This window comes from Polypterus senegalus, chromosome 11 (genome assembly GCF_016835505.1).
Source record: "Polypterus senegalus isolate Bchr_013 chromosome 11, ASM1683550v1, whole genome shotgun sequence".
NCBI classification, from domain to species: Eukaryota; Metazoa; Chordata; class Cladistia; order Polypteriformes; family Polypteridae; genus Polypterus; species Polypterus senegalus.
Window position 1 is genome coordinate 64,023,801 of NC_053164.1, and position 24,559 is coordinate 64,048,359.

At 43.7% G+C, this 24,559-nt stretch overlaps 2 protein-coding genes across 2 annotated transcripts in view; both read right to left on the reverse strand.

Moving 5' to 3' along the window:
* Positions 1-4,021: 4,021 nt before the first annotated feature.
* LOC120538562 (nuclear apoptosis-inducing factor 1-like) lies at positions 4,022-4,857 on the reverse strand. Its single transcript, XM_039767958.1, has 2 exons — positions 4,490-4,857; positions 4,022-4,380 (listed from the first exon to the last, which is right to left on the reverse strand). Exons 1-2 carry the CDS (start codon positions 4,833-4,835, stop codon positions 4,022-4,024), a joined length of 705 nt encoding a protein of 234 aa, XP_039623892.1. The 5' UTR covers positions 4,836-4,857.
* A 1,382-nt stretch (positions 4,858-6,239) lies between these two features.
* LOC120539105 (oocyte zinc finger protein XlCOF6-like) overlaps positions 6,240-24,559 on the reverse strand; it is a 52,197-nt gene continuing 33,877 nt past the window's right edge. Inside the window, exon 4 of the mRNA XM_039768869.1 lies at positions 6,240-8,953. Coding sequence (XP_039624803.1) covers positions 8,046-8,953 — 908 coding nt within the window. The 3' untranslated portion in view covers positions 6,240-8,045. The remainder of the gene's footprint in view (positions 8,954-24,559) is intronic.

Here is a 24,559-nt window from a genome sequence, read left to right on the forward strand (position 1 = left end):
TTAGAAAATGGATGGATGGCTGGATGAAAAAGGAGGAGATGGCCTCAGAGGTCCGAGATAACAACTGAAACTTAATTACCTAAAGTAGGATGCTTTATTAATAAATCCTTGTACTTCTAAACTGAAATAAAGAAGAGTAAGAGACTAAATGCTGGACACCATAGAGGTGTTGTACGTGTCCCACAAGCTTACTGACATACTGTATACACCTCTTACAGTATTTTGCCTTTGCTTCCAGCATTGCAGCTCCTACCATAAAACATAATCCTGGTGTAATTAAAAGGATTTTTTTTTTAATTTATCCAGCTAAAGAATCCTGAAATTCCTCACTACATTAAGGTTCACATTGGAACACAACGTGAAAATGTACACAGTTCTTCTACTTATACTCCAGTGATTTTCAAAGTAAACTTGCTTTAGATTAGTCCATTTGTATAATTCCGTAATACAAACAAACAGGCGCGATGTTTTTATCAGATTCTTTTATATTTAAACAAAAATGTGAAAATGTTTGCATACCTCTGGTTGGTCTGTGACATCTGCTACTCTCTGAACTGACTCTGCTCTAACTTCAACATCTAAGACAGGACTCTAAAAAGAAAGAAATTAGAACATGAGAACACTCGAGACGAGAACCGGCCATTCAGCCCAACAAAGCTCGCCAGTCCTCTCCACTTGCTTCCTCCAATAAAACATCAAGTCGAGTTTTGAAAGTCCCTAACGTCTTACTGTCTACCACACTACTTGGTCTCTTATTCCAAGTGTCTATCGTTCTGTGTGTACAGAAAAACTTCCTAATGTTTGTGTGAAATTTCCCCTTAACAAGTTTCCAACTGTGTCCCCGTGTTCTTGATGAGCTCATTTTAAAATACAAGTCTCGATCCACTGGACTAATTGGAGAGTTTCTGCTTGAATTTCTTTGCAGGATGTCAGAATCGCCTCCCCGAGCTGCTGCTTGGATGTAAACTGCCTTCCACCCTCAGAGGCTCCAAAGGTTCTCAATAGGATTGAGGTCAGGAGAGGATGGAGGCCACACCTTGAGTTTCTCCCCTTTCATGCCGATAGCAGCCAATGATGACAGCATGAGATGGTGCATTGTCATGCATGAAGATGATTTTGTTACGGAAAGCACGGTTCTTCTTTTTTATACCATGGAAGAACGTGGTCAGTCAGAAACTCCACATACTTTTCAGAGGTCATTTTCACACCTTCAGGGACCGGCCAGCTCTCTCTCCCCATGACTCCGCCACCTCCTCGCTGACGTCACAGGCTTGTTGGGACATGGTGGCCGTCCACCAACCATCCATCTGGACCATCTGTAAACAAGTCTTCATGTAGTTCTGGGCCCACTGCAGCCATTTCAGCTTGTGAGCCTTGGTTAGGAGTGGCCGAATACAAGGTTTATGCGTAACTGCAATCCTCTGGAGGATCCTGCTCCTTGATGTTCGAACGAACGTGGGACTCCAGAGGCACCAGCAGCTTCAAATACCGGTTTGCTGCTTTGTAATGGCATTTCAGCAGCTGCTCTCTTAATCCGATGTATTTGCCTGGCTGAAACCTTCCTCATTTTGCCTTTATGTGCTCCGAGTCAGCCACAAATCTTTTAACAGTACGATGATCACCCTTAAGTTTTCGTGAAATATCTAAGGTTTTCATACCTTCTATTTCACGCTTTTCGGCAGCAGAGAGATCCTTTTTCTTTCCCATATTGCTTGAAAATGGTGGTCTGCTTAATAATGTGGAACATCCTTCTTTAGTAGTTTTTCCTTTAATTTGGGCTCACCTGGCAAACTAATTATCACAGGTGATCAAAATACCATCCATGAGTTTAAATGAAAAACCAAATAGTTAATCTTTATGATAATAATTTGGAACGCGGTGTATGGTGGTGGTGGTGACGGCATCACACTATGGGGACGGGGAGGAGAAGGACAAATAGAGTTTGACAACTTACAAAAATCATGATATTTTAAAACAATATAAATTAATAGCAGCTTATAAAAAATAAAATAAGAGCTTGAAAGACTACCTCATTACTAGGAAGGTACAAAGCATAGACAGAAACCTAAAAGACAAGTGGAATACGAACGGAATTATTACGAGTCAGAATGTTAAGACCTACTTTCCGCCAGGAGTATTGGGATACAAGTAATACCGTATTTACGTGTGTATCACGTGAACATTTTTTCCCAAAAATTAGCATTAGAAAATCAGGTGCGCGTCATACACGAGGAAATGTAATTCTGTAATGTTTACTTCTTCTTCTTGGGCTCTCTCTCTCTCTCTCTCTCTCGCTTGCTCGCTCACCCGCACTCACTCACTCTCTCTCTCTCTCTCTAAACACTTCCTATACGATCACAACGCGTCGTACACGGGCAAAACTTTTTTCGCAATTTTCTTTGTAAAAATGAGGGTGTGCGTCTTACACGAGGGCGTGTGGTACAGGAGTAAATACGGTATTATACATCATGTAAACGTTGTTCAAAATTGTATAAAAGGGGAACTAAAAATAAACTTAGACTAAGACTTCAACAGCATCTCACAAACAAACAAAAGTAAATACCCCTTTGATGAGACATTTTAATCACATAGGTACCCAGAGTTTAAGATTAGCTCTCCAGGGGCCTCATGTATAAACGGTGCGTACGCACAGAAATGTTTCCACGTTCAAATCGCGATGTATAAAACCTACACTTGGCGTAAAGCCACGCACTTTTCCACGGTACCTCATGCCTTGTCGTACGCAAGTTGTCCGCTCGGTTTTGCAGACTGGCGGCACCCAGCGTCAAAGCAGTGCTACTGTTCCTGTGTGGTGAACCTTTTCTTAGATCCACATCCACGACGGCGGCTTTATCAAATACACTGAAGTTAACCGCATATCGTTCATGAATGTAAGGCACCGGATTGTAATCAACCTGTAACAATATAATGGTGCACAGAATGGCCAAACTATTCCACTGGCATGGCTGCGTTGCTAGAGGACCTCGCAAATGGAAGGCTTAGAAGAGAACGCGTATTCCAAGATCAAACCGATTTCTTGGCACATGATGATCACTGGCTTCTAAGTCGGTTTAGATTTCCAAGAGCGATCCTCTTGGCGCTGTGTGCTGAACTGGCGCCAGCTTTACAAAGGAAGACTTTGAGGAATTGTGCTCTACCTGCTTCTTTGCAAGTTTTGTCCACTCTCGGGTTTTTAGCCACAGGAGCTTTTCAGCGTGAACTAGCTGACCGATCGGGTATTTCTCAGTCATCACTGAGTTGTGCCATGCCAGCTGTATGGGATGGTATTATCGCTTGTCAAGCAGATATATAAGATTTCCGTACACTACGGTTGAACAGGCAAACATCAAAGCGCAATTTGCAGCAATGTCCGGTTTTCCCAATGTAATCGGAGCGGTCGACTGCACACACATTGCTATAAAGGCACCGTCACAGAATGAATTTGTGTATGTGAATAGAAAGCATTTTTACTCTATTAATGTGCAAGTCATCAGTGATGCGAAAATGCGGCTCACTAATGTTGTTGCGAGATGGCCTGGCTCAACTCATGATTCATTCATCCTGAGACATAGTAGTGTGGGGAACAAACATGAAAATGGTGCTGTGCGTGATGGCTGGCTTCTCGGTAAGATAAGACATTTATTACCTTTTTGGTCACAGTTGTACTTTATCTGTATGATGTAACCATATAACACAATTACTTAGGTGACTGTGGGTACCCGCTGAAGACGTGGCTCCTCACCCCTCTTGCCAACACACTGACTGAACAAGAGCGACGTTATACTGACCTTCACTCACGGGCTCGGGCGGTGGTAGAACGTACTATAGGGCAGCTTAAGGGCTGTTGGCGCTGCCTGGATAAGACTGGTGGAGTGCTGCTCTATAGTCCACACAAAGTCTGTCGCATCATGCAAGCATGTAGCATTCTACATAATATGGCACTCCTTCGTAACTTGCCGGTACCTGAAGAGATGCGGTATGATGAACCTGACCACCAAATGATCAGCCACACCGGACAGCATTACAATGTCGAATGAATGTAGTTAACAGAATGTAAAAACAGGTAAGTAGATTCATCATTTATTTTCCTACCAAATACAGTTAATTTTTCGCTAATGTCATGCAATACGGCCTTGATATTTCTTAGTTCATTGGCTACATCCCGTTGTGCACTGGCCACATCTCTCACCGCATCCACCAATGCATTTTGTGATTCTAGGACTGCATCAGTGAGTACACGGCCAGATGATCGTCCACCAGTTTCCGAAGCAGGAGTGTGTGAGCAGCCAGCGCCCGAAGATGTGGTCGGCACAGAAGCAGCACCATCATCGCCTGGAACCATGTTCTCCTCATTTGGGTCAGCTTTTGTACTATTGTTGTCTAGAAGTAAATAAACAGTAATTAACACCCGATTGTTTTGTCTTATAACTCATGCAAAGTTTTTACACGAGTATAGATAATGGTAATCAAAAAAGAAATAAAAACTCACCGGCACCTGCGGTGATGTCAGAATCTCCCTCACCCGCAGGTAGAATGCCGACAATGAGTGTGTCGCCAATTATTGCTGCAACTCGCTGTTCAAATGGTGTGAGCTCCGGGAGTTCAGTACCTCCTCCAGTGGAGCTAACATGCAGACGATGAGCTGCCACGGCAACTTTGATGTCTGACCACTTCTTTTTTAATTCGCTCACAGTACGATCTTCTGCCCCAGCACTCTTGACTGCGTCCGCCACGCTATGCCACTCCATCACTTTCCTTTTGTTGCTGATGCCGCTTCCTAGGTTGCCAAATAAAACATTTTTCCTGGCCTCTATTTCAGCTAGCAGGACCTCCATTTCACAATCGCTGAAGTTTTTTTTTTTTGGTTTTTCCACGTGCTTTTGCCATTGTCTTGCTGAAGCGCTGACGGTGAGGGGCTATTTATATTGATTTGCATATTCAAAGAGGCGTAATTCTGGGAGGAGTTGGGGTGGGGCAGTAAGCTCGTGCACGTGCGCTAATTTCCACGCTGACCGGGATTTATGTAGCGAAAGAACGTGGAAGTTGGAGTATGCACAGATTCCTGCATCTGTAATTTTCTGTGCGTAAGCACATTTCGGCTTTTGTGCTTATGCCATGTTATAGTGCGAGTTCTACACACGGCATTATACATGAGGCCCCTGGAATGGCATCAAGATCAAAAGATATAATGAACAAAAACAGATAAATATATTAAATACTAAGTACCCGAAGGGATTGAACATTAAAAGATAAATATAATAGAAGGTTATGAACACAACAAACAGTAAACGCCTGTGACTGCCAGGCTTTTCGGCCTACTTGTCAAAGGCTGACGGCTTGGCCTATACCGCACTTTCCCCCATCTGGTAAACTTTACTATAAAGTAGAAAATCAACCCCAAGTAACTAAATAAAGCTATTAGAACTGAAAAGAAATTCAGTAAACCCACAGGAGGAAAGAGAATAACAAAAGTATTGGTGACCACGTTAAAAAAGGCCTTGCAGCCCAATCTAAATCTGTTTCTATCAAGCATGCCAGCCCCTCTTAGAAGGGACCCCCGACCCGATTATGTAAGACATCATCATACTTACTTTTTCTGTTGTATCTTTCTGTTACAGCCTTCTAGGACTTATCATTTTCTTTTATGAAAGAAAATAAGAATATTGGGATTTGGGTTTACGGGGCACAGGTGCCAACCATGGCTAGACTTGACGTGAGGGAGTAAAAACTGAAACGGGTTTGGTTATTATGCACTCCCTTGTATAGCATTACAGAATTGTAAACGGTTTAGGTGAGCATAAAGTTTATGATGTAATTGTCCAAGTGCTCAACATGACCTCCTGCAGCTGTGCGGACAACATCGACATGATAGTCAGATTCATCCCATGTCGGGTGTCACTGTACTCACAGCTCTTTCAATGCCAGTGTTGCTGGGAGTGGTGGCACATACACAGAATCCTTAACGTGACACATGGCGTGAGATCTGGTGATCTTGGGGGGCCAAAAAGTGGAGGGACAAATCGTGGGCTCCTTTACATCCAATCAATCCTGTGCTGGGTGAGCTCGTTGTTGAGAAATGCGCAGACTGAAGGGAGCCATCTTCTGGTGACAGTCAGAAACTCTATGACCGCCCCCTCACCCCCTTTCAGTCGGTATGTGATTGTATCCCAGGCGCCTGACGGTTATAAAAATATGAAATCAGATGAATCTTTTTGAATCAATCTGCATAATCCAGTCAATAGAATTGAATGATGGGCACTGTTACCACAAATTAAACAACCCCATTTTTCAGGAAACCCAACAACAAGTTTCTAATATAATTGATGAAATGCACAATAAAGGTAAAGGGTGGTGCACGAAAAAGCAAACCATCTCCGATGGCTGGCACGAGCTACTATACAGACGGAGCCTCATTGTCGCGACGGGGTCAGCAGCCCCAACTGTGCATTAGTAAGGAAGCTGTGAGCCAGTGGGTACAGACGGGCGTGAAAGAGATCCTGGAGATGTATTCTCTGCAACAGAGGATTTGGAGTAGTGGAGGTGTATGTGTCTACCGGTTCTTTTAAGGAAACGCGGGACATTTTCACACAGAAGCTTCCTGGTGTAAACCTACCAGCAAAGAGTGGTATTCACGAGTTGGTGAAGAAGTGGCATAAGACTGGGTCAGTTGCAAACTGCAAAAAGAATCGGGCTGCGTACATTTGTGTACGTGCTAAGAAACGTACGCCAACATTGGAGTCGAAGATAGTTTGGATTTTCATGTGCCACCCTGAAAATTGATCAAAACCAGACATCATATCTAAAGGGTCCAAAGTTTCCAAGACCAAGAAGGTTCTACATATTACCAAAAAATTCACAAAAATCCAGAAGAATAGTCAATCCCAGTCCAGCTATCAACAGCCCTGGTCACGTTATGCAGCATTTCCGGTGATTTTCAGTCTTCATTTACATAACGTTAGTGAGCTGGGAGCACTCCGTGACACATTCTTGGACAAGTCATATTACACAGCCACCCTTCACAATGACTCAAACTGACATGATCCTGTGAGATCAGCCATGGAGGTCAGCAAATTGGACATACCCCCATGACTCGAAGTCACGTAATGTGACATCTGCTTTAGTTACCAGCAACTGGCCTTTTGTGCCATACGACTCATTCGGTTCCACAGCAGTCACACTATTGTTGGTGCAGACGTTTGTAAATTCTTGCTTATCTGTACACTCTGCCATACCCCAGTGCAGGGATATGAGGTGCCATAGTCACAAGCTGGGTAGGCCTCTGCACCGGGTGTCTTCCCCTCCGAGTTCAGATTCTTCATCTGTTACAAATATAAGCAATGGCATGGCCTGAGGTCGCATTTCTGCTTCTCTCTGTGGTTTGCTGACGCAGGCCGCTTCTTTATTACATCCTTGAGGATCTTTTGTGTCTGGTAGCAAAGTTGCCACAGGGTGCCCCTCCCTTTAATACTCTACAGAACTTAGGGGTCTTTGTATTTTGGTTTATATCTTCGGACATTTTAGGGTTATAAATGAATTCTGAGTTTGTTGTTTGCCATTGTGAAGTTGCAGTCCTCTTGTGTTAAGATACAACTCCACACCTTCACCTGTTATATTTCTGCAAGGACCCCATTAAATGCCACCACTCCACAGATCATCTTAATCTTCTTCTTCATTTCGGATCATCCATGGTGTCATTGTGTTTATGTTTCCTTCATTTGATCTTCTATTTTCTGAACATGTTTTCAACTCAATTTAGCATTAAATGTTGGTATAAATGCTGATGTTTTCCTCTATTATTTCTTCTTTTACTGGTCTCTAAAGATATTCCAATCTCTCTCTATTTCTTTGCATTTTTTCTACAATGGTTCCAACTCAGTTATCTTACTTACTTTGCATGTACAGATTACTGTTTTAGTTTCCAGTTTTGTACAAGCCCTTCTGGGATATCCTTTACCTGGAAATTCGGGATTTGTTGCATAAAATTAACAGTGCGTGTGCTCCTCTGTACCTTCAACTGACCACTGCCGTGTGTCCCGTTTTCTCGCTCAAGGTACACTTGAGTGGTCTTGTCTATTCATTGTGGCGGGACCACTGTGAATTTTTTTGTGGTTCTGTAGAGTGCCTTTTTGTGAAAACTGTTTGCCACATTCAGAACAGCAAAATGGCTTCTCTCCAGTGTGAATCCTTGAGTGTACCAAAAGATCCCTCTTTACTGAAAATCGCTTGCCACATTCAGAACAGCAATACGGCTTCTCTCCCGTATGGATTGCTTGGTGCTTCTTAAGACTGCTCCTTTCAGAAAACCGCTTGCCACATTCTGAACAGCAAAATGGCTTCTCTCCAGTGTGAATCCTTGTGTGAGTCTGCAGATTGGAGATTTGTCTGAACTGTTTGCCACATTCAGAACAGGAATATGGCTTCTCTCCGGTGTGAGTCCTTTTGTGTATCTCCAGTGCACTCATCGCTGAAAAGTGTTTACCACAATCTAAACAGCAAAATGGCTTCTCTCCGGTGTGAATCCTTGCATGAGTCTGGAGATTGGCGATTTGTGTGAATCGTTTACCACACTCCGAACAGCAATACAGCTTCTCTCCACTGTGTATTCTTTTGTGGATCTGAAGAGTCCTACTTATTGAAAACTGTTTGCCGCATTCTGAACAAGAATACGGCTTCTCTCCAGTGTGAAACGTTTTATGGTTCTGAAGTTCACTGTTGGTACAGAATCGTCTGTCACATTCAGAGCACCAGTATGGCTTCTCTCCCGTATGAGTTATCATGTGCCTTATAAGAGTGTTCTTGTGCGAAAACTGTTTGCCACATTCGGAACAGCAATACGGCTTCTCTCCGGTGTGAACTCTTGTGTGGCTGCGAAGATCGGCGAGTCTCGAGAATCGATGGCCACATTCAGAACAGCAAAATGGCTTCTCACCAGTGTGCATTTTATTGTGTTCGTAAAGACCACTCCTGCAACAGAATCGTTTGCCACAAACAGAACAGCAGTACAGCTTCTCTCCGGTGTGAATTCTTATGTGAATCTGGAGCTTTCTTAAATGAGGAAATTGTTTGCCACATTCAGAACAGCAATAAGATTTGCCTCCTGTACAAAAGGTAAAAAAGAAAATAAAATTGTGAGTACACAGACATTGAGTTACAAGTTATGACCAAGCTTTTCAAAGCATTATGGTAGACTTACATGTTCTTTTGTACAGCAACTTCTGTTCTTAAAATGTGCTTTTATAAATAAATTTGACTTGACACAAACAAATGACGAATGTCAGGGTAGCAATGAAAGCTCACGTGAACACACAGTCGTCTCTTTACTCCTTGGGATGCCAACAGTTTTACATATTTCTAAGACTGCTATACAGGAAATAACCAATCAATGATATGATACGATACCTGTTCAGGACAAATTGAAAAGACGGCAATTGAAAATATGCTTCAGCAAGTCATTCAAATAGTTTACTTGAAGATTTAGTTACAGAATTAAATTAAAACAAATCTTCAGGCTTCCCTTTCAAGAGCCGGACCATTGGGTACTAATCTATAGTCCTATTACAAAAGGTACGGTCATCAGTCCAGTAGAACAGGAAATATAAATTGTGTTTCTATAGCTGTTCCAAGTGTTTAAGGAGAATTGCTGAGGAGGAGGAGGGACTCCTAACTGAAAAAAGAACCACAGAAGGTGGCTTACAGAGATGGGGAATATTTTATACGCTACACTGGGGCGAAGAGTGCTATGATTTGTCTAGGGTTACATATGGACGATCTTGAAATTATTAAAAAGACATAAGCTGTTTGATATCTGCTGGGTAACTGGTACTGCCAGCAAGGTGCAGATCATCCAGTTCATCAACTTGCAGTTTAAAAAAAAAAAAATAATGTGAGACTTTATGTACATGATCATACAGTTGAAGTGAGAAGTTTCTCTACACTTAAGTTAAATTCTTTAAAACCCACCTTATAACACCTCCACAGACAGACAGATAGATACTTTATTAATCCCAAGGGAAAAATTCCCATACTCCAGCAGCAGCATACTGATAATAACAATATTAAATTAAAGAGTGATAACAATGAAGGTATAACAGACAGGCAATAAGTGCGTATAATATTAACGTTTACCCCCCGCCCCGGGTGCAATTGAAGAGTCGCATAGTGTGGGGTCTCCTCAGTCTGTCAGTGAAGCTGCTCCTCTGTCTGGAGATGATCCTGTTTAGTGGATTCTCCATGATTGACAGGAGCCTGCTCAGCGCCCGTCGCTCTGCCACGGATGTTAAACTGTCCAGCTCCGTGTCTACAACAGAGCCTGCCTTCCTCACCAGTTTGTCCAGATATGAGGCGTCCCTCTTCTTTATGCTGCCTCCCCAGCACACCACCGCGTAGAAGAGGGCGCTCACCACAACCATCTGGTAGAACATCTGCAGCATCTTATTGCAGATGTTGAAGGACGCCAGCCTTCTAAGGAAGTATAGTCGGCTCTGTCTTCTCTTACACAGAGCATTAGTATTGGCAGTCCAGTCCAGTTTATCATCCAGCTGCACGGTCTGGTATTTATAGGTCTGCACCCTCTGCACACAGTCACCTCTGATGATCACGGGGTCCATGAGGGGCCTTGTCCTCCTAAAATCCTCCACCAGCTCCTTGGTTTTGCTGGTGTTTAGACACCAAAGTCCTTGATTAGGTTCCTATACTCCTCCTCCTGCCCACTCCTGATGCAGCCCACCATAGCAGTGTCGTCAGTGAACTTTTGCACGTGACAGGACTCCGAGTTGTATTGGAAGTCCGATGTATGTTGGCTAAACAGGACCGGAGAAAGTCCAGTCCCCTGTGGCGCTCCTGTGCTGCTGACCACAATGTCAGACCTGCAGTTCCCGAGACGCACATACTGAGGTCTGTCTGTAAGATAGTCCACGATCCATGGCACCAGGTGTGAATCTACTCTCATCTCTGTCAACTTGTCCCTAAGGAGCAGAGGTTGGATGGTGTTGAAGGCACTAGAGAAGTCCAGAAACATAATTCTTACAGCACCACTGCCTCTGTCCAAGTGGGAGAGGGATCAGTGAAGCATATAGATGATGGCATCCTCCGCTCCCACCTTCTCCTGGTATTTGAACTGCAGAGGGTCGAGGGAGTGGTGGACCTGTGGCCTCAGGTGGTGAAGCAGCAGCCTCTCCATGGTCTTCATCACATGCGACGTCAGAGCGACAGGCCGGAAGTCATTCAGCTCACTAGGACGCGATACCTTTGGGACTGGTGTGATGCAAGATGTTTTCCAAAGCCTCAGGACTCTCCCCTGTTTCAGGCTCAGGTTAAAGATGCGCTGTAGAGGACTCCCCAGCTCCAGCGCACAGGCCTTGTTTAACAGGACAGGCTCCATTCAGAACAGGCCTCTCCATGGTCGACCAAAGAAGGTGAGTGCCACGTGCTCAGTGTCATATCCAGAGGCTGTCTTTTGAAAATAGACGTACGAGTGCTGCCAGCATTGCTGCAGAGGTTGAAGGGGTGGGGGGGTCAGCCTGTCAGTGCTCAGACCATATGCCCACCGCACACTGCATCAAATTGGTCTGCATGGCTGTTGTCCTAGAAGAAAGCCAAGCAGACTAAGGACATGGATTACTGGAACTACGTCCTGTGGTCTGATGAGACCGAGATAAACTTATTTGGTTCAGATGGTGTCAAGCATGTGTGGCGGCAACCAGGTGAGGAGTACAAAGACAAGTGTGTCCTGCCTACAGACAAGCATGGCGGTGGGAGTGTCATGGTTTGGGGTTGCACGAGTACTGCTGGCACTGGGGAGCTACAATTCATTGAGGTAACCATGAATGCCGACATGTACTGTGACCTACTGAAGCAGAGCATAATCCCCTCCCTTTGGAAACTGGGCCACAGGGCAGTATGCCAACAACGGCCCCAAACACACCTCCAAGATGACCTTTGCCTTGCTAAAGAAACTGAAGGTAAAGGTACTGGACTGGCCAAGCAGGTCTCCAGACCTAAACCCTATTGAGCATCTGTGGGGCATCCTCAAATGGAAGGTGGAGGAGCGCAAGGTCTCTAGCATCCACCAGCTCTGTGATGTCGTCATGGAGGAGGATTCCAGTGGCAACCTGTGAAGCTCGTGTGAACTCCATGCCCAAGAGAGTTAAGGCAGTGCTGGAAAATAATGGTGGCCACACAAGATATTGACACTTTGGGCACAATTTGGACATTTTACACTTAGGGGTGTGCTCACTTTTGTTGCCAGTGGTTTAGACATTAATGACTGTGTGTTGAGTTATTTTGAGGGCACAGCAAATTTACACTGTTATACAAGTTGTACACTGTCAAGTCAAGTTGGGGGGCCTGCACTGGTACAGTGTGTTGGCGCACCCACTACACGAAGAAACAACTTGGGATCCCTGTTGGCAACCCCCCAGGCAGACGTGCAGTCCAGTCCCACCCTCCGGAAATGACCCTCTATCTGCCACAGCCAAGTGTTACGTGGGCAACCCTTTGGTCTGGTCCAGCCACTTGGGTCCCCAACAATGAGGAGTACCTCCTCCATTTTCATAAAGAATAGAATTCTTTTCACCCCAACATAAAGCTGATGCTGAATTACTCAAAAACAGAAGTCAGCTTCCTTGACACCACCGTTTAACTGAAAGACAACACCCTTGTAACTTCTGTTTTTCACAAACCAACAGACAGACGGACCCACCTGAGAAGTGACAGCTTCCACCCCAAGCATATAAGGCGCTCCATTATTTTCAGCCAAGCAATATGGTACAATCGTATTTGCTCAGACCCGACAGACTGGGATCAACAACTGCAGGAGCTCAGACAAGATTTCATCAGACAAGGTTCTACCCCAAAACAACAGACACTCAAATAAGAAGAGCTACTGCCATAACCAGAGACCACCTTCTGAAATATAAAAACAAAGACAACAAGAACCACATCCCTTTTGTTGTCACCTAGAATCCACATCTTGAAGCACTTTGAAAAATTATAAAATTTCATCATAATGATGAAACGCTGAAAAATTTATTTCCTGAACCTCCCCTCCTGGCATAAAGACAACCGCCAACCCTTTAGCAACTAATTGTCCGAAGCTCACCAAGTGAACCAACAGAAAAGATGTAAAACATGTGCTCACATTTACAACACATACCGTGTAATTATACCACACTACCGACTAGAACATCACATAAAGGAATCATTTTCCTGCAGATCATCTAATGTGGTCTACCTAATTCTCTGTATGAAATGTCCTGACGCTGCACTCTATGTGGGAGAAACTGGACAAGCACTCCGCCAGAGAATGAATTTACACAGGTTACACATCAAGCGTGGTAACACAGATGTTCCTGTAGTGGCCCACTTCAACAGCCATGGACACTGTGAGAGAGACTTTAAAGTCACAGGGCTTTTTGGCAACTTCAGAACACAGCAAGAGAGAAAACAATGGGAAGTCAAACTGATGCTAAAATGTAACAAATTACAACATGGTGTGAATAGAGACATGGGTCTTATGGCCAGGTATGAGGATTGTTTTCATCTCTCAGACTGACACAGACAATCTGATTACAGATCCACATTGTGTGGAAAAACTCATCAGAAACTTCCAAAGACTTTGTTGGACAGAGATCTTAACCATACATTGTTCTTCTCTATTGTTAAATGGATCTTAGCCTGAAGAGGTCTATTGATTTTTTACATTTAAGACGTCTCACTTAAAGATTTACCAATGTTGTTTCTTGTCCTAGTGTGTATATATACGAGGTGCGATCAAAAAGTTCCCGGAATGCATTTATTTAAAAGCATACACACCAAATAACAATTAATGGTGAACAATTCCTTCAAAATAGTCACCCGCTGAGTTGATACACCAATCCCAGCGAGACTTCAACCTTTTGAAGCACCTCTGGAAGTCGTTTTTTGTCAGTGTCTTCAAGACGTCGGTTGTTACCGCTTACCGCCTCATCTTCATCTTAGGAAATAAAAAAAAAAAAAAATGAGATGCTGCTAAATCAGGGGAGTACGGAGGGTGGGGAATGGCAGTAAACTTTGTAGAAGCCAAAAATTTGCGCACAATCAGAGATGCGTGAGCTGGTGCATTGTTGTGAGGCAAAAGAAATGACTTGTCAGCCCACATCTGAGGATGTGTTCGGCGAATTCAATTTTGCAAACGCCTTAGAACTTCCCTGTACGATGCTCCATTCACCGTCTGTCCTTGTGGCACAAATTCCTTGTGGATGACAACCTTCACATCACATCAAATGAGCATTGACTTGGTGTTTCTGTGAACTTGTCAAGCTTTTTTGGGTCTTTCAAATCACTCATTTTCACGAACAACCCTTCACAGACACAACTGAATTTTAAACGAGAACTGTGACTTGAAAAACAACTGTGCTGACGCGATAATGCGTGATAACAGCTCTCAAGGACAACTTGAACTGCTATCTAGTGGTGATTGATATAACCAAACCCTTCTGGCTGCAGAATAAATGCATTCCGGGAACTTTTGGATCGCACCTCGTAAACACAGGGAACTCCAGTCTCTGTATTACATCTCACCTGAAGAAGGGGCCCGAGTTGCCTCGAAAGCTTGCATATTGTAATCGTTTTAGTTAGCCAATAAAAGGTGTCATTTCGCTTGACTTCTCACTAATAAAAAGCACACGTTTGCCTCTTCAGTCCAATACCACTCACTATAAAATGTAAATGTTATTTTTTATTTTACACTTACTTTTTCCAGACCAACTTGATGATGACGGTTGTTCTTGCGCAGTTCCAACAGATGGCGTGTCCTCAGTCCTCTCGGTGTCAGACCGTAATGACTCAGACATCACCTTGAAGTCAACACGATCAGAACTTGCGTGTGTCTCGATGCTGACCGATGTCTCCTCAGCCTCTTCTTTAAGGCCCACGGTTACCAGTTCATAATCTTCATCCTTAATGCACAGACGCTCCTGTTCACGACAAACAGACTCTTCATCACAGTCCTCCTCCTTAATGCTCACACTCCTTAACTCCATTGTATTTATGTCGGCCTCACAGGACTCCTCTTTCACCTCCATGTCGGTGTTGCATTAAATGGCGGCTGCTTCTTCCCAACTGTTGAAAGAACAGAATTTAATTCCATCAAAAACGCGCCATTCAGATCTTAAAACGCTTCCGTTTCTTTCAGTGCCCTTGCAAAGAGGTTGACATTATATTTGTAGAGGTGCATCTCAATAAATTAGAATATCATTGAAAAGTTCATTTATTTCAATAATTCAATTCAAAAAGTGAACCTCCAATCTTTATATATAATCTTCATTTGGATCTTGATCACACCTCAAAACACAGACATTCAAACTAAACAAATTGTTGTGCTTTAAATTAACTAATTTTTATATATAATCTTCATTTAGATCTTGATCTTTGTTTGTCCATTGAGGGAAATAAGTTTTGAACCCCTACCAACCATTAAGAATTCACTTCTACTCAATTAGCATCATTAAGGACACCTGTCTTAGACCACCTTCCAGTTTCAAGCAGACTACACTCTACAACATGGGAAAGACCAAAGAGCTGTCCAAGTTGTTAGACTCACGGATGTCAACAATGTGCCAGAATAACACAAAATGACGTAGGGGCTTCTCACCTCGGGGGTGTCAATGGTTCTGATCCTTGGCTAGTATTCTATAGATTCATTGCTCACAGAGTGATATATTTCAAGAGTTCATTTCTTTTCATTTTGCCGATTATGGCCTACAGGTAATGAAAACACAAAATTCAGCATCTCAGAAAATGAGAATATTGTGAAAAATTTCAATATTGTAGACTCCTGGTGTCCCACTGCACTCACCTGCAATGGGGTCCTGAGCCCTGAAATGGTCTCTCCGTCTGGTTCAGTAGGCCACACAATCAGACTGCTGACTTGACACGTGATATATTTCAAGAGTTCATTTCTTTTCATTTTGCCGATTATGGCCTACAGGTAATGAAAACACAAAATTCAGCATCTCAGAAAATGAGAATATTGTGAAAAATTTCAGAAGACAGTCATGGAGACCCTCCCTCCACAAGGAGGAGAAGCCACAGATGGTCATTGCTAAAGAAGCTGGCTGTTCACAGAGTGACGTATCTAAGCAGATGAACGGAAAGTGGAGTGGAAGGAAAAAATGTGACAGCAGAAAAAGGGGATAAGTGCAGCCTTGAGAGGATTGTGAAGAATTTGGGGGAGATTGACAAGGAGTGGACTACGGCTGGAGTCGATGCTTCAAGAGCCACCACACACAGACGTGTGTAACGGGGACATGGGCTACAACTGTCACAGCATTCCTGGTGTCCGGTCACACCTGAACCAGAGATAATGTCAGAAGCGTCTTACCTGAACCAAGGGGAAAACGGACTGGACTGTTAACAGCTCAGTGGTCCAAAGTCCTCTTTTTCAGATCCATTTGGAACTCATGGTCCCTGAGTCTGGAGGAAGAGTGGAGAGACACAGAATCCAAGTTGCTTGAGGTCCATAGTGTGATGACTTGAGGAGCCATGTCATCTGCTGGTGTTGGTCCAGTGTGTTTAATTTATCAAATCCAAAATCAGCACAGCCAGATGTCCACTGGGACATTTGAGAGTACTTCATGTGCAGCTCTGCTGACAAGTTTCATGGAGATGCTAACTCCATTTTCCAGCAGCCTGCCCACACTGCCAAAAGTCCCAATACCTGGTGTGGTGGATGGCTGGGTCGACGCCCCTTCTACACATGTTTGTCGGGGGCAAATCATGGACTGCTCAATACCTCCCCCGGGATGCTTGGTGGCAGCCTCCCTGGCTGAAGATGGTGCTTCAGTTTCCTGCAGGGCTCCATGGGAGATGGAGTTCTCCACAGCCCTGATGGGATCTGGGGTGGTTGCATTGGTCCCTGAGCCGGCCTCGACAACTCTACAGCCCCACCCGGAGGTGCAATCAGAAGCAGGTGATCAAGCACCGGGTGGACTATAAAAAGGGCTGACAACCACCAGTCAGGGCCAGAATCTGGAGGAAGAGGACGAGTTGGCCAAGGAGGAGTGGTGGTGCTAAAACAGGAGTGTAGTTGGGTTTTGGATTTGTGCTTACTGGGATTGTGTATTGCCTGTCGGGTTCATGGGTAAGACGTGTCCCACAGGTGAAGAGAATAAAGTCTCTGCTTGGATTTTACACGTGTCTCAGTGTCAGGCGCTATATAGCGCTACCTTCACACTGGTTTAATGACCATGGTGTGCATCACTGGGCTTGATTGGCTAGCAAACTCATCTTCACCCCTTCATAGAGAATCTGTGAGGAAGAGGAAGATGAGAGACAGCAGAGCCAACAATGCAGACGAGCTGAAGGCCGCCATCAAAGCATCCTGGTCTTCCATAACACCTCAGCAGGACCACAGGCTGATCGCCTCCATGCCACGCCGCATTGGTGCAGTCATTCAGGCCAAAGGCGCGCCAACCAAGTATTGAGGGCCTACATGGTCAGCCTCTTCAGCAGGCCAACATTCTGGTATTAAAAATCAGTTGTTGTTATTGGTCTTCAGTAATATTCTCATTATCTGAGATACTGAATTTGGAGTTTTCATTAGCTAGAAGCCGGAATCGGCAAAATGAAAAGAAATAAACGCTTGAAATATCTCACTGGGTGTGCAATGAACCTATAGAATACAGGAGTTTCACTTTCTGAATTGAATTACTGAAGTAAATGTAACTTTTCAATGATATTCTATGCGCCCTGTGTTGGCTGGGATTGGCTTCAGTAGCCCCCCGTGACCAGTTAGGTAGTTAGGTACTACGGTGGGCTGGCGCCCTGCCCGGGGGTTGTTTCCTGCCTTGTGCCCTGTGTTGGCTGGGATTGGCTCCAGCAGCCCCGGTGGGCTGGCGCCCTGACCTGCCTGTAGTTAGGATATAGGTAGGTACTACGGTGGGCTGTTGGATTATGGATGGATGGTTGATATTCTACTTTATGTGTATATTGGCTCATGCAGATTCAGGATTATAATACAGGTATTATGGATGATGATATTCTACTTTATGTGTATATTGGCAGCAGATTCAGGATTACTACTACTACTACTAATAATAATAATACATTTTTATTTCTACAAGGCGCCTTTCTAACCACTCAAGGACACCAAACAAACAAACAAAAATAAATAAATAAATAAATAACACATTATAAACAAAACTTAAGGCATCAGAAAACATTCAAATTAAAACCAAACAAGGCCACCGTAATCATAGAGAAGAAAGCCCGTTTAAACAGATGTGTTTTAAGTTTACATTTGAAGGTTGAAGATGATTCGATATTTCTAAGCTCAGCAGGTAGCGAGTTCCAGAACGGCTTAACACTCCCGTAACAAAACAGGCATCAGAAAACATTCCCATGGTGGTCCGATATTTCGGCAGGTAGCGGTCAGAAGATCTAAGGTTACGGGAGGGAATGGCCACATGATGGAGGGGCGAGGTTATGAATGGCCTTAAATGTTAACAGCAGAATCTTAAAATCGATTCGAAACTTAAACGGGAGCCAATGAAGCTGCTGCAAGACCGGAGTGATGTGGTGAAAAGATGGGGTGGACCAGCTGAAGTTTATGGAGAGGTTTATTAGAGAGGAGTCCAGACGAGAAGTGACAAGACTGTGAACAAGTATGGCGGTGGAATGGGGAGTAAAGGGGGTGAGATTTAATATTACGCAGGTGGAAATAATCAGACCGGGTGACGTTATTAATGTGAGACTGGAAAGATCAGAGTACTGTGGAGGATGACACCTGAGGTGAAGGGGAAACAACGGAGTCATCAATCACACGAGAAGATTATCAGCTTTGGATACCAATGAGGAGAACCTCACTGTTGAACTTCAGAAAATTTGAAGAAAACTAGGATTTCATTTCAGCAATGCAGTCAATAAGTGAAGAGGTGGGTTTACTGGCAAGGTAGAGCTGGGGGTCATCGGCATGACAGTGAAAATGAATGTTACATTCACGAAAGATACTGCCAAGGGGAAGAAGGTCAATAACAAAGAGGAGAGACCCCAGGACAGAGCCCACCTGAAGTAACAGCGGTGGGTTGGGATGTGAAAGTTTGAAGCTGAATGAGCGGAGTGCGGCCGGAGATCTGCTAGGATCTGAACCAGTCTAGTGGATTGTGGGTAATGAATATTATATGAATGGGTTTAGATCAATTTAGCAAAGTCACCCTATAGTACCCGGACAAGGCCAGTGGAGTGAAGGTCCAGCAGGCTTTGGGTGGTCCACCTTTTTTTTTTTTTTTGGTCTTTATTTCGCATTATAGTTTCTCGTATTAGGAATTTGTTAGTTTCCGCATACCCCTTGGGTCAGCCATTGTACAGCGAGCGCCCCTGGAGCAACTGAAGGCTAAAGGGCCTTACACAGTTCAGGACCACCAGGATGTACCGTGTTTAAAAGTAAAGGTTGATTTATACTTCTGGGTCACGGCCTGCGCCATTTAAAGCACGTTACACTTTGCCGTAGGCGTATCAGGAAGTGCGGAGTTCCAGAACTGGCCAATCAGAGATGTGGGGTCTGCGTCTGGAACGCTACTGGATCGGCTCAAGAACGAGTTTCACTTAAGACTGAATTCCGATGACACATCACTTTTTTTTGGCCAATTCCTTGACAGCACTTCTGATGTTTATTTTTTTTTAGCTCGCTCTTACTTTTCTATTATCGTGATGCAAATCGGAGGGGCCGCCACCCGCCACTGTCTTACATTATTAGACAGGCCTACCCCATCTACAAATACTAACCTTAAAGTCAGTGGAGGTGCAGTATAGATCCAATAATGTTAATGTCCCCTTTGGGTGCGTCGCGATAATTTGTCACGGGGTTTCAAACTGGATGGCCGCTGTTAGAACTTGTGGCAGCAGCTGCCATCGGCTGAACGGTCTTGCAAATCGCTGATCATAACCCCGATTACGTATTCCTGCTGTGTGGATTGGTAAACATGAAAAGGTGCTAATTAAATTGGGATTGCCCACCCACTACACAGAGCAGCTACGCATTATGAAATCACGAGACTGGACTTTCAATTAAGTCCTAGCATTTAAATATGCCAAAAAAAAAAAAGGTGTGTTATTAAATTGAAATGGCAGATGGAGGACTTCATGGCCTTGACTTTTCCACACTCAAACTATTAAAATTAACTCCATTTAAAGGCTCCTAAAAAAATCCCATCTAGTCAACTGAACTGCAGTGCCAACTCCAATGTAGCAGATATAATGGCGGGTTGGCAGCTTCGGCTCTGATTCTCCTTCACTTTTAGTAAAGCTGCTCATAAAAAGCTCTGCCCAAGTTTGGTTGAGTTGGCTTTTACCGCCAAGCTTTGTTTTCTCTCTCCTATCACAATTCTCAGATTAAGAGTTAAATAACATTGTATTGATTCACTAGACAATCGATAAGAATCGACATACGAAAGCCAATTCTGATTTGTGTTCAAAATCTGAAAAGAGCTCTTCAAAAACAGAATATCAAACGGTATTTGTCTCCCTCCCTTTAAAATGAAGGCAGCTACACTACGGTGGTCGTTCTTTCATTAAATAGTTTATGGTGTGTATTTAAATTATAAAGCTGACCCTACTGTGATGTTTCAAAGGACAACTTAACGCAGACCATGTGAGTCACGAATTGAGCGACCTGCCGTTTAAAGCACCGACTGTACACAAACGTACTAATTAATTAATTAATAAAACACTTCGGAGGTCCCGTGAGGTGAGCGAGGCCTGATCGTCCAGTAAACGGACTACAGCACCGAGTCGAGGAGACGGACAGGCTGTTTGGAACGCAATGGCTGTCCCGTGTTTTGTCTTCACGAGAGCATCTTTGACTGAAATGTGCTTTACTCTACTAAAGAAAAGGAACGAAAATCCGAAATCAAAGCGCAGTTTCTACGTTAACCTGCCGGCTCAAAGAATCAGAAGATTTCACGAGAGCGCCGACCGAAGGAATATACGGGAGCCCTCAGGTAGACACGGGACTTGACCACATGAAGTGAGCCCGGAGAGAAACGCGGATCATTCAAACGAGCATTCGAGTCCTTAACTTTCCGCCGGCTTGTAATTCAAGTGCCGTGCAGTAACTCTGACTGACGCGAATAAAACAATTCCGCATCCGTAAGGTGACGGGCTACTTACCTTCTGCTTGATGTGACACTTTGAAAAGTTGTCTCGTTCAACAGCGAGCGTCCGCAGTTGCCGCCACAGCCTCCGGTTCCGCCGATACGAAGAGAGATGCGGAGCTCACGCCGACTTTCGTTTTCGTCGCCTTTTGATTACGTCATTCGGCATTTCAACGAGAAGGGGTTGAAAACATAGATATATACTAGACTGCGCATGACCAGCAGCATCGTACGTCAACGTCGCCGCCATATTGCGAGTGGCACTGCTGTGGAGTGAAGCGATAGATAAAGATGCCTCACGTATGTGCTGTTACGATTATACAAACCGCTGTACACTCCTAACCAGATCACGCGGGATAACATTTCATAGGTAAGGCTGAACAATTGTTTTGGTTATATTTGGTCATTAGAAAATCCCATTTTATAATCTTAACTTTTCCTACGCCAGGCTAAGCTAGCAAAGCTATGCATTTATGTGCTCAAGTGAGCCGTCAAGCAACATTTTGGCTAAACGGATTTAGTGACTGACTATGTAGATTGTTGTTAGCTGTTAACATTTCTCAAACTTTGAAAGTTTCCAAAGTAATCCACCTCAGGAAGCAGTGGGAGGTCAGGTAGCCCTTAGACGGGATTTTGAGAAAGCTGTCCTGTGATGTGTGGCGTGGTAGTTTGGTAACAGATGCTGTAGCGGCATCATATGATCAAAGCTACCACTTGCTCATATTAAAAAAACAAAGGAGGTTTGATGATTCCTTCTGAGGGTACAGTTAAGGTGGTCAAAGTAGATGAGTGTGTTGTTCGAGAGTCAACATTAGGGCAAGCTGTCAGTGTATACTTGATCAATCAGTTTGTTTGGGCTGAGATTGCTTCAGATGATGGAGTACATCGAGGAAACACAGTTTGAATTTAACAACCATCATTTTCTGCTCATGTCTTTAGTTGTGTCTGTCTTCCACAAACTAAGGCTGCACCGTATTCTCAGACTGAATACTTTCAAAGTACAGGATCAGAGTGAGCAAAAGGAGTGCCAGTCTGGAGGAGATCAGTGTAGTTGTGGAGAGCTTGAAATGTTAAGAGCGGTATTTAGTATTGTAATCGGTAGTTAACAGAAAGCAGGGTGAAATGACACCTTTTATTGGCTAACTAAATAGATTACAAATGCAAGCTTTCGAGGCAGCTAAGGCCCCTTCATCAGGCGAGGTGTAACAATTGTTAGATGGCAGATTTGTAAGAGGCGGGGCCAGAGGGGTGCCAAGCGAAGAGAAGTCGAATCATGTGACGCTGCGCCCAGCGCCGATCAGCCCACATGTGGTACACCTCCATATATAAAGAATCCACTAGTCTTTGGAAAGAGACAAGAGCTGAGGAAACGCCATGAGCTAAATACAGTAAGTATAATTAAATATTCATCAATGTGTGTTAATGGTTGGACATTTCTTGGACTGTTTATCCCCTGAGATTTGCTAATAAGCACAACTCAAGTCCAGTTTAGTAAATATCTGACCTGTGGCTGGCATTGCTGATTGTGATTTAGTTTGTTTAGGATATCATTGCAGTTATTTATACCTTCACTTTCTTTACGTGAATAGTTTGAAGGCACTTGTCTTGGGCATGTGAAGGAGATCAAGACGACTCGGGTAAGAAACAGCTATGCAGTAGCACTTTACATAAAGTGGTTTGGCCCCCTGAGGTATGCATAAGTCCTGGGAGGCCTGCGGTGCCACATATACCTCTGAGCTCTTAAACTGCTACTGTTCTGGCCGGCCTTGCCGGCTGGCATTAGTCCATAGCTGGGAAGTAGAAGAAGCAGGTTGGCAAAGCTGTTAGTGTTGAGAAAGAGCCTGTAAATGAAGCCTAGGAGTATTCAGTAGAGCAAAGTCTTGAAGCTCACACAGCTGTGGGTTCCTGCGAGTATAAATAGCGAACACGGCCAACATCACGACGTGTTTCCCAATTGGACAGATGGCATTGGTGTCAATGGGGATTGGTTGCAAAAGCTCTGTGGCCATATAAAACTGGAAGGCCAGTGCTAGAGGTCATCTTTTGAGCCATTGGCAATTGGCTTGTGGTAAATGGTGTCTGTAAAACTGTAAGAAAAGACAAAGTGCAGTGTTTGCAAATATGAGCCCTAGAGAAATGTGGCGGATCGAGTTTGACCTGAGCTTGCAGTTTGAATTATTTTGTAATTTTTTTTGCGAGAAATATAAGATTTTTTTAAAAAAAATTTCTCCTTTTATTATGTGTCTCATCATTTGAGCGCTCTTTTTTCACCCTATTTAGCCCAGTGTGTCTATTTTCTCTGTCACTGGTATGGTTGGTAATGACTCCAGATGTCCATGGACTGACTAGGTATGTCCCAGAGTTCAAAAGCACAGGGCATAAGACAGACAAATCATCCACTCTGGAAGTTAGGCAATGCTCTAGTGACACAACTTGGCTTACTGAAATGTGCCATCAGGCTTTAACACAAGAACAACAGGGCTGCTCCCAGGACTGTTTCACAGGTGTAATGATTCCTTCTTTTAACAATCTTTTAATTTCCTCCTCACTTTTGGCCTAAAAATCGAGGTGTGGCTATGAACTGTAGACATGGAAAAGGGCAACACCTCTAGTTGACACTCATACGGGTTTGTGGTGACTCCTCTTCTGTACTTCTAATTCACCTTTGACCGAGTGCCAAAACACTTGTGCAACACCTTCAATTAATTTGCAGATGAAACATGAAATCCGCCATTGGAAAAATGAAATATTCTATCTATCTATCTATCTATCTATCTATCTATCTATCTATCTATCTATCTATCTATCTATCTATCTATCTATCTATCTATCTATCTATCTATCTATCTATCTATCTATCTATCTATCTATCTATCTATCTATCTATCTGTTGTGGATGCTAGAGGTTAGTGTTGCTCCTTTAAACCCAACAAACAGACAGGGTAATGCAAGATGCAGGGTAAAACACAAAGAAGTATTTTAACTTCTTAAACACACTGCCCTAAGCACCACAGGCAAGAAATACAACAAACACATTATTATTTGTTAAGGATCTCTTTGTATACCACATTGTCAGTTCGGCCCTCAGGTTGTAATATGACCAAGCTGTGCGCTGAGCTTACTCGTGAGCATGTAACGTACAGTCGGCCATGTGAACTGTAATCTTGTCTCAAATCTCACAGCTTGGATTGCTGCTGTCATAATCGGTTTGAGTTTCATGGTTTGTTTCAATTACGATAGTATTTGTAGGACTTGTTGTGTTGAAGTGACATTCAGCATCTGTCAAGCGTTGTAAGTATACAACCGGTTTCATCGATAACTTCACATCCAGCTTTTGAGAGTTTAAACATTCATAAACATCAAAGTGTCCACTACTGAAATCGTCACCTGTGAATCTAAGATGTTTAAGAGGCATTGGCGGTTTGTCGAAA